We start from the raw sequence: 16,570 nt of genomic DNA, 5'->3' as shown, positions 1-16,570 counted from the left end.
TCTTCATTCATCTACAGCTGTCTTTGATGAGCCTCTAGCTCCCCTTACTTCGGCTGTCTCCAACAGCTGTTAAAGTTCACTGGTCCCAGCATTTAGATTCCCACCTGTCAGTAATCCACAGCATACCATGGCATTATACACACAGCATGGGATAGTAGCTAGGAATAGTGATGAGTCACAGAAGCAATGGTGTAGCCAATATATCTGAAGGCAGTGTTAATGTTGCCCCAAAACACCAAGCAGCGATACTGAGAAGGACATGAATGGAACCAGTCATAAAAGCTGTGTACCTCAAAGGGTTGCAGATGGCGACATATCGGTCAAATGCCATTAGTCAGTAAACCGCGTCCTGTCAAAGACATGGGAAAAAATACCTTTGGATGTAAAAACTTATCACAGAAATGGTTTTAGAATCTGTTAAAAACAGACAGAATGTCTGCGTACACCACGTCTACAAATTACAAGTCATGAAGAAAAAAATACTTTAGTGTGTGTTAGTGTGTAAGCGTTTATATTTGCATTAAGGATATAAAAAAGTGTGTTCGGAGGCTGCAATCTTTCAGAACTCCTTCAGATAAATGTGTAAGACGCTAGGTCAAAAGTGTGTGTTTGTTGTTAAGTGTATTGTAATAGTAATATTAGAAGTTATTATGTTGTGTTGTGTTTAGTATAGTAGTATTATAGTTGTAATTTCCTAAAGGTTATAAACTGCAGAATACAGTACTACATCTACAATGCAGATAGAGAGATCATCGCTACCAGTTTGCAGTACTGACTTGTACTGTAAATATCCCTGGAAACCCTTCCATGTTTTTTTTTTTAATTTTTTAGAAAATTAACTTTTAAGAATGAAATTTCGTGTGAGCTCCTCCTGCGCACGTAGGTGACAAGAGATGATCAACTGTAAAGTTGCCAATACTTGGATGACAGCACAGCCATGCAGCATAGAAACTCAATCTTACCAATTTTTGTACCCGGCCCTCCTTAACACAGGGTTACATACAGTATGCTAAAAAGAAACAGCACAAAGAGTATGACCCGTTTGACTTGTAGACTTGCTAGCACACATTCAGACTATGATATAAATTTGTACACTTATATCGATTTACAGGAATAACCAAAACGAAAATCATGCACCATATACTGTATGTGCAACAGCCTTTGGTCACAGATTTAAAAATTAATATTGATATTGATGTGTGCTATTTCAAAAAGAAATCTTCAGTTACTTCTCCAGTGTCACTGAATTTGCAAGATAGAGGGGGTTTTAAGATTCTTGCACTGTCCAAGGGCTTTCTAACTAGATATGGACCCCAGCTGCTTGGATACAAAATGTTTATACAGTATATGTTAATACACACTTACGATATTAAAATTGTATAGATCTTAGCTGAGATTGTTGGTAAGATTCTAGATGGATCATTGGAATTTTAGAGGATGTTTCTTCTTTTCTCAAGTGCAAATGGCATAGTTATCAGACAGGTCTTGCCCAGAAGAGGGAGATCTCTAGCCCTGAAGCCTGCAGAGCAATGAAAGCTTGGATGTGTTCAGAGCATCAGACATTGTTTTATGGGTGTTTAATTATCATTAGATAATAAGGAACAGGTAGCAAGTTTATTCCATTCTGAAAAGAAAAGAAAGGAAACACAACGTTTCAGCTGTGGGGCCTTCTTCAGGTGTTTCCTTTCTTTTCTTTTCAGCATGGAATCAACACGTTACCTGTTCCTTTGCAGCCTATGCAGGCTGATGCAGCTACCTACGTGAACTAAAATACATCATGAGATAATTTTTGCCAAACAATCTGTTGGGTTTTTTTTTTGTCGTAAATGTACAGTATCTGAAAAAACTCCCACATTGTTCAGGGACAAATTGAACACGGACAATGGGCAGTTGTCTTACAGCCATTGACTACTACAATTGCGTAGTCATAGTTACTAGACGTTGGCACTGAGAGGCATTGTTTGATTTTTTTCCAATGGTATGTATAACGTTTATAAGTATATACCTGTATATATATATTTTTTTTTAAATCAGCTTTTAACAGCATCCAGAGTTTAAAAGGGTATGAGTAAAATCATCAACAACGTGAGCTGCTTGGCAGGATTAGGAAAGAAAAAATAATGGCAGACAACAGTTAGCTGCACATCTATACCTTTATAGCACCAGCATCTAATAATATTCCAATTCTGTTTATGAACACACATATCATGGCAACTGTTGCCTTGTCTTTAACCTTGACAACTGAATGTTTTGAAAAGAGCCGTCTAAATATTTCTCAATAGACATGTTTTTTTTTACTCACCTCATTACTGGCACAGACCCAAGTTTTTCAGTCATTTTGGTGGGGAAAATAAAAAGGCCATCTGATAGCGCTGTTTTCACAGTTCCAATGTGTGCAGGAGCTTCCTTTCGATCAGAGGAGGTAAGGCATGATTGTGCTACAATTTTACATTCAATTTTGCTTTTAGGAGGATGCACATTTTGATATTGGAGGTGATATTATGATGTTAACCATAATCCATAACTCAAAGCAGCTATAACTTCTATTATTTTTAATAATAACTCTTTTATTCTCTTGTTGTGTGAGATTTATTTTCCAGGACCTATAGTGTATCCCAGGTATTTAAAAGTCAAAAGCAGTGTCTATGGTGATAAGGGGGCCTTAAAGCAGGGTGCAGCTAACAATTCTAGCAAGACTGTATAGTAGCTTATTGATATAAAACTGTAGTTTTTGATTATGTTGTAGCTTATCAATATAGTACTGTATTTGGTTATTTCATTTATACACATAAACAATTAAGCGGTAACTAAAAAAATCATTGAGCAGTTTTATTTTTTCCTCATATTGAATTTTGTAAATATACAGAAATAATTTATGTATGACAATAACTTAAAGAACTAAAACAACAGAAACTCTAAATCTCAAAAGCCACAAATCTTGAAATTGAAGGCAATCAAAACTACAGTATCTTAACTGGTTTAATTTTTCTAATTGTATTTTTAAGTCATATGCATTATACATCTATTCTTCTATACATACTTGTAGACTCATTAAGAATCTATTAAATACAGTGTAAATATACATACAGGGTATTTAGCAGTACTGTAATTAATGTAGTGCATTTAATTTAATGTGCAGTATGTTCAGATATGGTTAAGTGCATATTTTATGCACTGTTGGTTAGCAATCAAAAATATTTCTTGCCCAAGCATAGATAACTATAGTAAAAGTGATACCATATGAATTTCTTAAATGTATACTATATGTGTTTACAGATTATTTTGGTCATCATTTAATCATTTCATTATTTCTCCAAAAGTAAATCTTGATCACATACAAATAAAATATTAATGCGAACAACTTCAAAAAGATTACATTGTAGAAATAAAGAGTTCTAAACTGTATCACTTATCGTGAATAAAACGTTCTAGTCTAACCTGACAAACCTAAAATGTTAAGATAAAACTTAATTAATTAAAGATTAATGGTTAACTTGGATGTCTTACTGTCCACATTTAGAGTAGTAGTGTTAATTCTATAATACCTTCCAGTTATACCAATTGTTTCTGACATTGAGTCCCTCTGTTTTAGAATGTATAAAATCTGCTAAAAAGCATATGAGTTGTTTAGGTTTCCTGTAGTTTTCATGTTCAATGATCTGCTGCTAAAAAGGGAAGTGTGGTTAAAATCCCTGTAAAATACTAAGTCTGCATATAACCATGATTGCTCTATGTTGTCTCTTCTGTTTTTGCTATCAGTCCCATAACAGAAACAATGGAAAATGTATCATCGAACAGCCAGTGTCTCCTGGAAATGGAAGGCTTCAATGTCACTGACCAATCCATGTACCCTCTTTTCTTTCTTCTATTATTCAACTATCTTCTCATCCTTATTTTCAATATTGGGATCTTAGTGCTCATCACCACTGAGAGAAGTTTGCACCAGCCTATGTATCTCTTGTTCTGTAACTTGCCTGTGAATGATCTGATCGGAACCACTGCCCTGATGCCCAGGCTCATGTTGGACATTCTGTCATCTAAAAGATACATTTCTTACATTGAATGTGTTGTTCAAGCTTTTTGCAGTCATATTTTTGGATCTGCTTCACACATGATACTAATAGTTATGGCTCTCGACAGGTATGTGGCTATATGCCATCCCTTGAGGTACAATTCTATTATGACCACTAGTACAGTGGCAAAGTTATCTGCATTTGCTTGGGGAGTGTCTCTGAGTATAATAACAGTGCTGTTTGCCCTGACCCTGAGGCTGTCCAGGTGCAGATCAGTTATTTACAATGCTTACTGTGACAATGCATCCTTGTTCAAGTTGTCTTGTGAAGATATTACAGTCAATAACATCTATGGATTATTCATCACAGTTTTATTGCATGTATCCTCAATGGGAAGCATCTCCATCACCTATTGCAACATACTTTTTGTTTGTTTCACTACAAAAAACAAGAAGATCAACAGCAAAGCACTTCAAACGTGTGCCACTCACTTAGTTCTGTACCTGGTCATGCTGTGCTCTGGATTTCTAACTGTTATACTGCATCGTTATCCTGCTAACCCAGATTTCAGGAAGCTGACAGGCATATTATTTCATGTTGTTCCAGCAAATGTGAATCCCATTGTTTATGGCCTGAATTCTAATGAATTAAGAAACAAACTGGTGCAAATATTCCTTTGAAAGGTGTTGCATATATGAATAATAAATCAAATGTAAAAAATGCACCATTTGTGTTAACCCTTATTAAAAAATAAATTGGAAAATTCAAGATCACTCTGGTATGATACATTTCCTATTGCTCTTTTAGATGCACAATTCCAGGCAGAATGTGGTCAGTCGATACCTCAGCGTGCCTTCTTCATCTATTAAACAGACAGAAATGTGTACTGCTTTCTTACAATATCATTCTGTATTTAGGTTCTTTGTAACTGGGTTCTCCTTAACACAAAATCAAAGTGAATGAATTTAGCAGGGTGGTACAGTGGCGCAGTAGTTAGCATTGCTGCTGCAAAGCTGCAAAGAACTTATACAGTATGTTCTCCCCGTGCTTCGTTTTCCTCCTACAGTCAAAAACACATAAAGCTGTCACTTGGGAAAAATGGACCTTGTGTGAGTCCGTGGGTCACACCCACGTTGCTAAGGAGTGTGTGGGGAACTATGGGTAAGCTGTGGGAAAAACCATAACAGCCACTAAAGTACACAAGTGCAAAGAAAAATATTTGTTTGTGGGCAGTTCCTAGAAAGTCCACCATGTTTGTAGAGGTGTATTTGTTTTAAGTTTTGTAAACAACTTTGCTTTACCTAGCTTGAGCACCCCCAAAGTTGGGTACTTTGTAATTGAGTTCTCCTGAACACCATTAAAATCAAAGTGAATTAATGTAGCACTTGCCTTGGTGGTGCAGTGGTTGGCACTGCTGCCTCAAAGCCACAGAGAGCTGATATATTCTCCCCGTGTTTCGGTTTCCTCCTACAGTCAAAAAGACATACTGTAAGTTAATTGGCTTCTGGGAAAAATGGCCCTTGTGTGTCACACCCACTTTGCTTGGGGTGTTTGAGGATGCATTTAGTAGATAAGTTGTGGGGGAAAATGAAAACACAGCCACTAAAGTACACAAGTGCAAAGAAAAAGATTTGTTTGGGGACAGTAACCAGAAAGTGGAGCAGTAAAACATATTTCCACTCAGTAGTTGTTTCCTACTTAGGAACACACACACACACAAATACTGGACAGGTAGCCTGTCCTGCTTTCTCAGATGACACACACACTCCATTCAGCACAAAAAGTTATCTAAATGAGTGACTTTGTGAAGGAGCTTTAAACTGTTTTAGCCTGTCCCCCAGGACTGCCTGACTTTACAATAAGATTATTTTTATAGTATAAAAATATACATTTTACATTATAATAATCTCCATACATTTAGTAGAAATACTATTCCTTAGTTGGTTAAAAATAAACATAAGTAAGCTGTTCCTTTCATGAATAGCGTTGAACTTTTCATAAAACATGAACGCGCAATGGTCTACTCCTGATACACGGTACACGCTTGCACCCCTGCGAGACAGGGTCGGGTTGGGTATACTTTGCTTTACCTTGCTTGTATACCTACAAAGTTTATGTACGGCTTTTAAAGTTAAGAATGCAAACTAACCATATCTTTTTGTTATGATGGAGCTTATAAATAAAGATTGCCAATTAAAATAAGTGATCGTGTTTGTGTTTTTACCCAGTTATTATACCTAGCCCAAGGTGCCTGCACAGTCATCTCCATTATTTAGATTCTTATACAGAATACAGCATCTACACTGCACAGTTTATTGAAATTCAATAAAACCATCACAACCGTTACCAATCTACTCAAAACATATATCAATATATGAGTTGCACAATGGTTGTAGTGTTGGGTAATGGTAGGCATAGTCTACTGGTTTAACACCCCTGTGCAATACTGCTGTTACACCTCACACGCAAAATCCTTCTCTCAAATTACTCCACTAAATATCCTGGTGTGTAAATGGGAATTCTCCAGATCATCACTGTAAATGAAACTTTGTTCTCATTTTTAAATAAAGGATTAGTAAATATGATAACCTTGTAAAATCATCAAGACGACCCCACTGTCTGCTGATTATTAATGAAGCTGAATTCATTCATTTAATCTGATTGATTAGAAGAAGTTTCCCGTTGTCAGATCTTAAATTGCTAGACATTTCATTATCGAAATGTCTTACACATTTTAAAATACGTGAGGATTACCACTGGGTAGCCGTGAAGTGCAGACTACCTCCCAAAACAGTGTTCCCTGTCGCCATACAGGAGCACTGGTTAAAAATGTCCATTGCAGTGGAAAGAGTTCCACACAGTGGTTGGCAGCTCTTTATCCTCAGCAGCCACTTTTCAACCAGTAACTTGCAGGTGGTTTTCAACCAGAAACTGATAAAGACCTAAAACATGAGTGATATAACTTCACTTTGTATCCCTATCATTATTTGAATTCGAAGTTGAAATTAATGTGACTGAAACAACTTATTTTACAACTAAATCTAGAAGAAAAATGCAAATTCCACCCTGTCACAATTAATACTCAGAAAAGTGGACAGAGTGGAATATATGAAATATTTAGGAACAATTCTTGATAAGGGATTTACTTTTAATAGAAACTGTGAGTATACCACTAAGAATATTCACTTGTTTTTCTTAAGTGATTAGAATTATTTGGCATTAACCAGCTGTGAAAGACCCCCCCTTTCTCATAATGTGGCAAGGGGTTTCCACACGAACAGTAACTGTATCTTCCCCAGATAGCAGTGCCAAGAACCTCTTTCGGTCGAGTCCAGTTGGCCAGGTCCACTCATCAACTGTCTTCTTATTTACCGGCGTCCTGACCCGGAAAACGACTGAGGCTCCTACCAATATATTCCCGTTGTAAGCCTTCTCTGATTTGTTGTGCCTAACGAAAACCTTTACCTCCAAATCATCTTTCAAATACTCACTGTCTTATTAAACAGTGAGGATCTGTGAAAAGACAACCTCTGACTGCATCAGGAAATGCTTTTATAGGGAGGTAGAGTCTGTGGCTCTCCTAAATTAGATGACCCCATCCCTTGGGGATTCACCCATGTTTCCAACTCCCGCTTTGCTACACCAGCACATCCTTGAGGTGGCATATAACTGCCTGGTAGAAAGTGTTGTATGGTACGAGCGCCTGAGTATGTAGTGTAGAAACAAGCTTTCTTAGAATAGTGACCATTACAGGGAAGGTGATTGGCAAGCCACAAAAACAGCTGGGCCGCATTTTTCATATTGTGCTACAGCTATCAAAAATGTACACTGCAAATGTGATTGTCCAATTGACCTCTAGCCTGGAACCACACCTCCCAGGGGATGCCTGTTCGCCCTCTCAGCACAAGAGAACAGAGTGATGAGGGATTACATTGAGAATAACTTCCAGATAGGTTTCATCTACCCATCCTTGTGTCCAGCTGGGCCCAGATACTTCTTCATACGCAAGATAGACGGGGCTTCTAGAAAGATCACAAAGAAGAACCAGTACCTGCAGTCCCTGATCCCATTGCTACTAGAGAGTCAGGCAGCCATTTTCTCAAAGACAGATTTAAGGAGAGCCTACAATCAAATCCACATCAGTGAGGATGACAAATGAAAGGCAGTGTTGAACACCTATGTGTGGCACTATGAATACCTGGTGATGCCCTTTGGTCTCTGCAATGACCCGGCTTTCTTCCAGAATTTTAATTAAAGACATCTTCCAGGACTTCTTGAACAAATTCATGGTGGCGTACCTGGAAAACATTCTGATCTATTCTCACAGCTTCCAGGAGAACATCAGACACACCTGCCAGGTCTTTCTGTGTCTCAGGGAGCACCATTTCTATGTGAAAGTGGTAAAACAGTACAAGTGTGACCCAGCAGTCAAAGGTGACCTTCTTGGGACACAACCCCTCCTCCTCGGGCCTGTGAATTGACCCCAGCAAGGTTAGAGACCTCCATGCACCTCAGATGGTCCACTTACTCCTCACCTGGTACCCCAGAGGACCCCGTCCGGCACCTGAAGAGCACCAGTTAATAGGAGGACATTGTCAAGTCTGGGCGGATGAGAGCTCACTGTCCTCAGTTACCCCGAGAACCCTTGACATTCTTACAAGTAAACAGATTCATCCTAGCGACATAAGGACATGTTTGGGTCTTTTAGCAGTGCCCCCTTCTTCCATTCAATCTTCCAATTAATCATCCAAATTATAATCCCTATTTAAATCCAGATATGTCACTAGAAAGGTGTTCTGACATTGTGATACTCACGGTAATGCAACATTCAGCACTGACCTGGGAGATGCATCGGTCCAAAACCTGAAACCGGGGTCTAGAACTGTAAATCTGAATCCTGACAACATGATCCCCGAAGATTCCTAGATCTCCAAACTCCAGATCAGCACCACTCCAGTGGTATCTTCCCCATGAATCGTCCACCCATCTGCAGTATCGCCTTCATCGGTGCCTGACTCCCATCCACCAGCTTAACACCATCTTCATTCATCTACAGCTGTCTTTGATGAGCCTCTAGCTCCCCTTACTTCGGCTGTCTCCCACAACTGTTAAAGTTCACTGGTCCCAGCATTTAGATTCCCACCTGTCAGTAATCCACAGCATACCATGGCATTATACACACAGCATGGGATAGTAGCTAGGAATAGTGATGAGTCACAGAAGCAATGGTGTAGCCAATATATCTGAAGGCAGTGTTAATGTTGCCCCAAAACACCAAGCAGCGATACTGAGAAGGACATGAATGGAACCAGTCATAAAAGCTGTGTACCTCAAAGGGTTGCAGATGGCGACATATCGGTCAAATGCCATTAGTCAGTAAACCGCGTCCTGTCAAAGACATGGGAAAAAATACCTTTGGATGTAAAAACTTATCACAGAAATGGTTTTAGAATCTGTTAAAAACAGACAGAATGTCTGCGTACACCACGTCTACAAATTACAAGTCATGAAGAAAAAAATACTTTAGTGTGTGTTAGTGTGTAAGCGTTTATATTTGCATTAAGGATATAAAAAAGTGTGTTCGGAGGCTGCAATCTTTCAGAACTCCTTCAGATAAATGTGTAAGACGCTAGGTCAAAAGTGTGTGTTTGTTGTTAAGTGTATTGTAATAGTAATATTAGAAGTTATTATGTTGTGTTGTGTTTAGTATAGTAGTATTATAGTTGTAATTTCCTAAAGGTTATAAACTGCAGAATACAGTACTACATCTACAATGCAGATAGAGAGATCATCGCTACCAGTTTGCAGTACTGACTTGTACTGTAAATATCCCTGGAAACCCTTCCATGTTTTTTTTTTTTTTTTTAGAAAATTAACTTTTAAGAATGAAATTTTGTGTGAGCTCCTCCTGCGCAAGAGGTGACAAGAGATGATCAACTGTAAAGTTTCCAATACTTGGATGACAGCACAGCCATGCAGCATAGAAACTCAATCTTACCAATTTTTATACCTGGCCCTCCTTAACACAGGGTTACATACAGTATGCTAAAAAGAAACAGCACAAAGAGTATGACCCGTTTGACTTGTAGACTTGCTAGCACACATTCAGACTATGATATAAATTTGTACACTTATATCGATTTACAATAATAACCAAAACTAAAATCATGCACCATATACTGTATGTGCAACAGCCTTTGGTCACAGATTTAAAAATTAATATTGATATTGATTTGTGCTCTTTCAAAAAGAAATCTTCAGTTACTTCTCCAGTGTCACTGAATTTGCAAAATAGAGGGGGTTTTAAGATTCTTGCACTGTCCAAGGGCTTTATAACTAGATATGGACCCCAGCTGCATGGATACAAAATGTTTATACAGTATATGTTTATACACACTTACGATATTAAAATTATATAGATCTTAGCTGAGATTGTTGTTAAGATTCTAGATGGATCATTGGAATTTTAGAGGATGTTTCTTCTTTTCTCAAGTGCAAATGGCATAGCTATCAGACAGGTCTTGCCCAGAAGAGGGAGATCTCTAGCCCTGAAGCTTGCAGAGCAATGAAAGCTTGGATGTGTTCACAGCATCAGACATTGTTTTATGGGTGTTTAATTATCATTAGATAATAAGGAACAGGTAGCAGGTTTATTCCATTCTGAAAAGAAAAGAAAGGAAACACAACGTTTCAGCTGTGGGGCCTTCTTCAGGTGTTTCCTTTCTTTTCTTTTCAGCATGGAATCAACACGTTACCTGTTCCTTTGCAGCCTATGCAGGCTGATGCAGCTACCTACGTGAACTAAAATACATCATGAGATAATTTTTGCCAAACAATCTGTTGGGGTTTTTTTGTCGTAAATGTACAGTATCTGAAAAAACTCCCACATTGTTCAGGGACAAATTGAACACGGACAATGGGCAGTTGTCTTACAGCCATTGACTACTACAATTGCGTAGTCATAGTTACTAGACGTTGGCACTGAGAGGCATTGTTTGATTTTTTTCCAATGGTATGTATAACGTTTATAAGTATATACCTGTATATATATTTTTTTAAATCAGCTTTTAACAGCATCCAGAGTTTAAAGGGGTATGAGTAAAATCATCAACAACATGAGCTGCTTGGCAGGATTAGGAAAGAAAAAATAATGGCAGACAACAGTTAGCTGCACATCTATACCTTTATAGCACCAGCATCTAATAATATTCCAATTCTGTTTATGAACACACATATCATGGCAACTGTTGCCTTGTCTTTAACCTTGACAACTGAATGTTTTGAAAAGAGCCGTCTAAATATTTCTCAATAGACATGTTTTTTTTTACTCACCTCATTACTGGCACAGACCCAAGTTTTTCAGTCATTTTGGTGGGGAAAATAAAAAGGCCATCTGATAGCGCTGTTTTCACAGTTCCAATGTGTGCAGGAGCTTCCTTTCAATCAGAGGAGGTAAGGCATGATTGTGCTACAATTTTACATTCAATTTTGCTTTTAGGAGGATGCACATTTTGATATTGGAGGTGATATTATGATGTTAACCATAATCCATAACTCAAAGCAGCTATAACTTCTATTATTTTTAACTTTAAAAATAACTCTTTTATTCTCTTGTTGTGTGAGATTTCTTTTCCAGGACCTATAGTGTATCCCAGGTATTTAAAAGTCAAAAGCAGTGTCTATGGTGATAAGGGGGCCTTGAGGCAGGGTGCAGCTTACAATTCTAGCAAGACTGTATAGTAGCTTATTGATATAAAACTGTAGTTTTTGATTATGTTGTAGCTTATCAATATAGTACTGTATTTGATTATTTCATTTATACACATAAACAATTAAGAGGCAACTAAAAAAATCATTGAGCAGTTTTTTTTTTCCTCATAATGAATTTTGTAAATGTACAGAAATAATTTATATGACAATAACTTAAAGAACTAAAACAACAGAAACTCTAAATCTCAAAAGCCACAAATCTTGAAATTGAAGGCAATCAAAGCTACAGTATCTTAACTGATTTAATTTTTTTAATTGTATTTTTAAGTCATATGCATTATACATCTATTCTCCTATACATACTTGTAGACTCATTAAGAATCTATTAAATACAGTGTAAATATACATACAGGGTATTTAGCAGTACTGTAATTAATGTAGTGCATTTAATTTAATGTGCAGTATGTTCAGATATGGTTAGGTGCATATTTTATCAATCAAAAACAAAAATATTTCTTGCCCAAGCATAGATAACTATAGTAAAAGTGATACCACATGAATTTCTTAAATGTATACTATATGTGTTTACAGATTATTTTGGTCATCATTTACTCATTTCATTATTTCTCCAAAAGTAAATCTTGATCACATACAAATAAAATATTAATGCGAACAACTTCAAAAAGATTACATTGTATAAATAAAGAGTTCTAAACTGTATCACTTATCGTGAATAAAACGTTCTAGTCTAACCTGACAAACCTAAAATGTTAAGATAAAACTTAATTAATTAAAGATTAATGGTTAACTTGGATGTCTTACTGTCCACATTTAGAGTAGTAGTGTTAATTCTATAATACCTTCCAGTTATACCAATTGTTTTTGACATTGAGTCCCTCTGTTTTAGAATGTACAAAATCTGCTAAAAAGCATATGAGTTGTTTAAGTTTCCTGTATTTTTCATGTTCAATGATCTGCTGCTAAAAAGGGAAGTGTGGTTAAAATCCCTGTAAAATACTAAGTCTGCATACAACCATGATTGCTCTATGTTGTCTCTTCTGTTTTTGCTATCAGTCCCATAACAGAAACAATGGAAAATGTATCATCAAACAGCCAGTGTCTCCTGGAAATGGAAGGCTTCAATGTCACTGACCAATCCATGTACCCTCTTTTCCTTCTTCTATTATTCAACTATCTTCTCATCCTTATTTTCAATATTGGGATCTTAGTGCTCATCACCACTGAGAGAAGTTTGCACCAGCCTATGTATCTCTTGTTCTGTAACTTGCCTGTGAATGATCTGATCGGAACCACTGCCCTGATGCCCAGGCTCATGTTGGACATTCTGTCATCTAAAAGATACATTTCTTACATTGAATGTGTTGTTCAAGCTTTTTGCAGTCATATTTTTGGATCTGCTTCACACATGATACTAATAGTTATGGCTTTCGACAGGTATGTGGCTATATGCCATCCCTTGAGGTACAATTCTATTATGACCACTAGTACAGTGGCAAAGTTATCTGCATGTGCTTGGGGAGTGTCTCTGAGTCTAATAATAGTGCTGTTTGCCCTGACCCTGAAGCTGTCCAGGTGCAGATCAGTTATTTACAATGCTTATTGTGACAATGCATCCTTGTTCAAGTTGTCTTGTGAAGATATTACAGTCAATAACATCTATGGATTATTCATCACAGTTTTATTGCATGTATCCTCAATGGGAAGCATCTCCATCACCTATTGCAACATACTTTTCGTTTGTTTCAATACAAAAAACAAGAAGCTCAACAGCAAAGCACTTCAAACATGTGCCACTCACTTAGTTCTGTACCTGGTCATGCTGTGCTCTGGATTTCTAACTGTTATACTGCATCGTTTTCCTCTTTACCCGGATTTCAGAAAACTGTCATATATTTTATTTGTTGTTGTTCCAGCAAATGTGAATCCCATTGCTTATGGCCTGAATTCTAATGAATTAAGAAACAAACTGGTGCAAATATTCCTTTGAAAGGTGTTGCATATATGAATAATAAATCAAATGTAAAAAATGCACCATTTGTGTTAACCCTTATTAAAAAATAAATTGGAAAATTCAAGATCACTCTGGTATGATACATTTCCTATTGCTTTTTAGATGCAAAATTCCAGGCAGAATGTGGTCAATCGAAACCTCAGCGTGCCTTCTTCATGTATTAAACAGACAGAAGTGTGTACTGCTTTCTTACAATATCATTCTGTATTTAGGTTCTTTGTAACTGGGTTCTCCTTAACACTATTAAAATCAAAGTGAATGAATTTAGCATGGTGGCACAGTGGCGCAGTAGTTAGCATTGCTGCTGCAAAGCTGCAAAGAGCTTATACAGTATGTTCTCCCCGTGCTTCGGTTTCCTCCTACAGTCAAAAACACATAAAGCTGTCACTTGGGAAAAATGGACCTTGTGTGAGTCCGTGGGTCACACCCACGTTGCTAAGGAGTGTGTGGGGAGTTATGGGTAAGTTGTGGGAAAAACCATAACAGCCACTAAAGTACACAAGTGCAAAGAAAAATATTTGTTTGTGGGCAGTTCCCAGAAAGTCCACCATGTTTGTAGAGGTATATTATTTTTAAGGTTTGTAAACGACTTTGCTTTACCTTGCGTGAGCACCCACAAAGTTTATGTAAGACTTTTAAAGTTTGGTAAGTAATGACCACGTTTTACCTTTAAGAAGTGACTTATTTACCAGTATGCATGTATGTAAACTGTGTTGATTGCGGTCTGTGCTGGTAACGATCTCTATATACAGTATGCCCTGCGATGGACTGGTGTACCTAGCTTTGCGCCCATTGCTTGCCGAAATAGGCTCCGGCATCCACATGACCCTAACTAGGATGAAGCAGTTAGAAAATAGACTAATTTGGCAAGGTTTTGGAAATGGTGCCTTCTTGAAATGCTTGGATTAAGTATTTGGCCTTAAAAACACAAGAATCTGCTGTTATGAAAGACAATTTCACCCTTTTGAGTGCTTCTTTTTTTCTGTACTCTAAATCTGAGGTTCTTGATCTGGGGGGTTAGTCCCAGGGGGGTCGCACAATAGGCAACAGAGACAGAATCAACAAAAGGTTAACACATACAGTACACTAGGGGGTAAACAGGGACACGTACGCAACTTCAGGGTGGTTATACATCAAAGGACAATAATAGAGGTAAACAATTAACTATTATATACACCTGCACGGTTAAGACTATTTACTTTAGCAGGGTGACATAATGGTGTTTATTATGTGTGTTTTAGTTGTAGAATCAGCAAAACTGACATTCCTCAAGTTTGCAGTTCTGTCTTCACATTCCACCTTCCAAACCTATTTTAAAATGTCTGTCTCATTTATCTCTTTAAAAATGTAAAACCTCAGACAAATCTCCTTTCAACCATCTTTTTACTGAAAGTGGAAATATTGCATTCTTACATTCTTCGGCTAATGGTAAAAAATGAGGGACCGAAGGCATGTTCTACATTTTGTAGAATTGTTAGTTTTAACTAGAATTTTAACTAGAATATAGTACGTTAACAACACCCATTAAATGTTACAATTTGAAACTTTTTTAACTTGTAGAACTGTTATTCCAATGGCTGTTTATCTTATTTATATGTTTATATAAGAATATGGTAAACATATTTTACTGGAATCATAAGAGCATGAAAAAATAAATGCAGAGTTTGTGAGGAGAATGACAGAATATTAACCCAAGTGTAATGAGAATAACCAATACATTATGAGCACAGAGCTGTGGAGCAGATATTACTTAAAATGTGATAAAGGTGATTATAAAGAATGATGCTGAAGTTAAAGATAAAATTGTTGCAAAACAATGATGCATCCAGGTGTTAAAATTATTCCTCTTACAACCTTTCTGCTAATGATTTCTGTAAGAATCCAGACTACCCATCTCTATTTTGTTATGAGGGTGATATTTTACATTTGAAAGAGCATTCAAAAATAATGATTTCCAACTAAAATAAGTAATTGAGTTTGTGCTTTTACCCAGTTATTACTGTTTACATCACCCAAAGTATCTGCACAGTCATCCCAGTTATTTAGATTCTTACAAAACTACACTGTGCTCTGTTTTATGAAATTCAGTATAATCATCAGAACTGTTACCAGGCTAGTCAAAACATATATCAATATTTGCATTTCAGTGTTGATCAGCTAAATAATGATGAGTTGCACAATGCAGGGATTCTAGACCACTGGTTTAATACCCCTGTGGAATTCCATTGTTAAACCTCTGAGCAAAGTCCTTCACTCAAATTAATCCACTAAATATCCTGGTGCCTAAATGGGAACTCTTCAGGTCATCAACATAAATTAAACTTTGTTCTCGTTTTTAAATGAAGGATTAATGAAAATATGATATCTTTGCAAAATGATCAAAATGAACCCACTGTCTGCTGATTATTAATGTAGCTGAGCTCTTTCATTTAATTTGAATATGTTTCTTGTTTTCAGCTTTTAAATTACTAGACATTTCATTATATAAACGTCTTACACATTTTAAAGTACATGAGGACTAGCACTGGGTAGCCCTGAAGTGCAGACTACCTCCCAAAACACAGTGTTCCCTGTCGCCATACAGGAGCACTGGTTAAAAATGTCCATTGCAGTGGAAAGAGTTCCACACAGAGGTCGACAGCTCTTTATCCCCAACAGCCATTTTTCAACCAGTTACTTGCAGGTGTTTTCAACCAGAAACTGATTAAGACTGAAAACATGAGTGATATCACTTAACTTTGTATCCAAATAATTATTAAAGTAAATTGATCGAAATCGGGGGTGCAATTAAATCCATTGGCCTTCAGGCCATCTT

General features: G+C 37.0%; 2 protein-coding genes across 2 annotated transcripts; both read left to right on the top strand.

The window, feature by feature from the left end:
* The first annotated feature begins 2,224 nt into the window (after window positions 1–2,224).
* LOC148658242 (olfactory receptor 52E4-like) lies at window positions 2,225–4,786 on the top strand. The gene is made up of 2 exons (XM_088639369.1): window positions 2,225–2,422; window positions 3,760–4,786. The coding sequence occupies exon 2, from the start codon at window positions 3,776–3,778 to the stop codon at window positions 4,691–4,693; it is 918 nt and encodes a 305-aa protein (XP_088495495.1). The 5' UTR covers window positions 2,225–2,422; window positions 3,760–3,775; the 3' UTR covers window positions 4,694–4,786.
* A 6,449-nt stretch (window positions 4,787–11,235) lies between these two features.
* LOC148658241 (olfactory receptor 52N5-like) lies at window positions 11,236–13,824 on the top strand. The gene is made up of 2 exons (XM_088639368.1): window positions 11,236–11,465; window positions 12,798–13,824. Exon 2 carries the CDS (start codon window positions 12,814–12,816, stop codon window positions 13,729–13,731), a length of 918 nt encoding a protein of 305 aa, XP_088495494.1. The 5' UTR covers window positions 11,236–11,465; window positions 12,798–12,813; the 3' UTR covers window positions 13,732–13,824.
* The last annotated feature ends 2,746 nt before the right edge of the window (window positions 13,825–16,570 follow it).

This window comes from Lepisosteus platostomus, chromosome 7 (genome assembly GCF_059453375.1).
Source record: "Lepisosteus platostomus isolate fLepPlt1 chromosome 7, fLepPlt1.hap1, whole genome shotgun sequence".
Taxonomy (NCBI): Eukaryota; Metazoa; Chordata; class Actinopteri; order Semionotiformes; family Lepisosteidae; genus Lepisosteus; species Lepisosteus platostomus.
This window is presented reverse-complemented; position numbering and strand designations above follow the sequence as displayed.

Coding starts and splice junctions, on each gene's coding strand:
- LOC148658242 (XM_088639369.1), top strand. CDS start 3,776: ATGGAAAATGTATCATCGAACAGCCAGTGTCTCCTGGAAATGGAAGGC.
- LOC148658241 (XM_088639368.1), top strand. CDS start 12,814: ATGGAAAATGTATCATCAAACAGCCAGTGTCTCCTGGAAATGGAAGGC.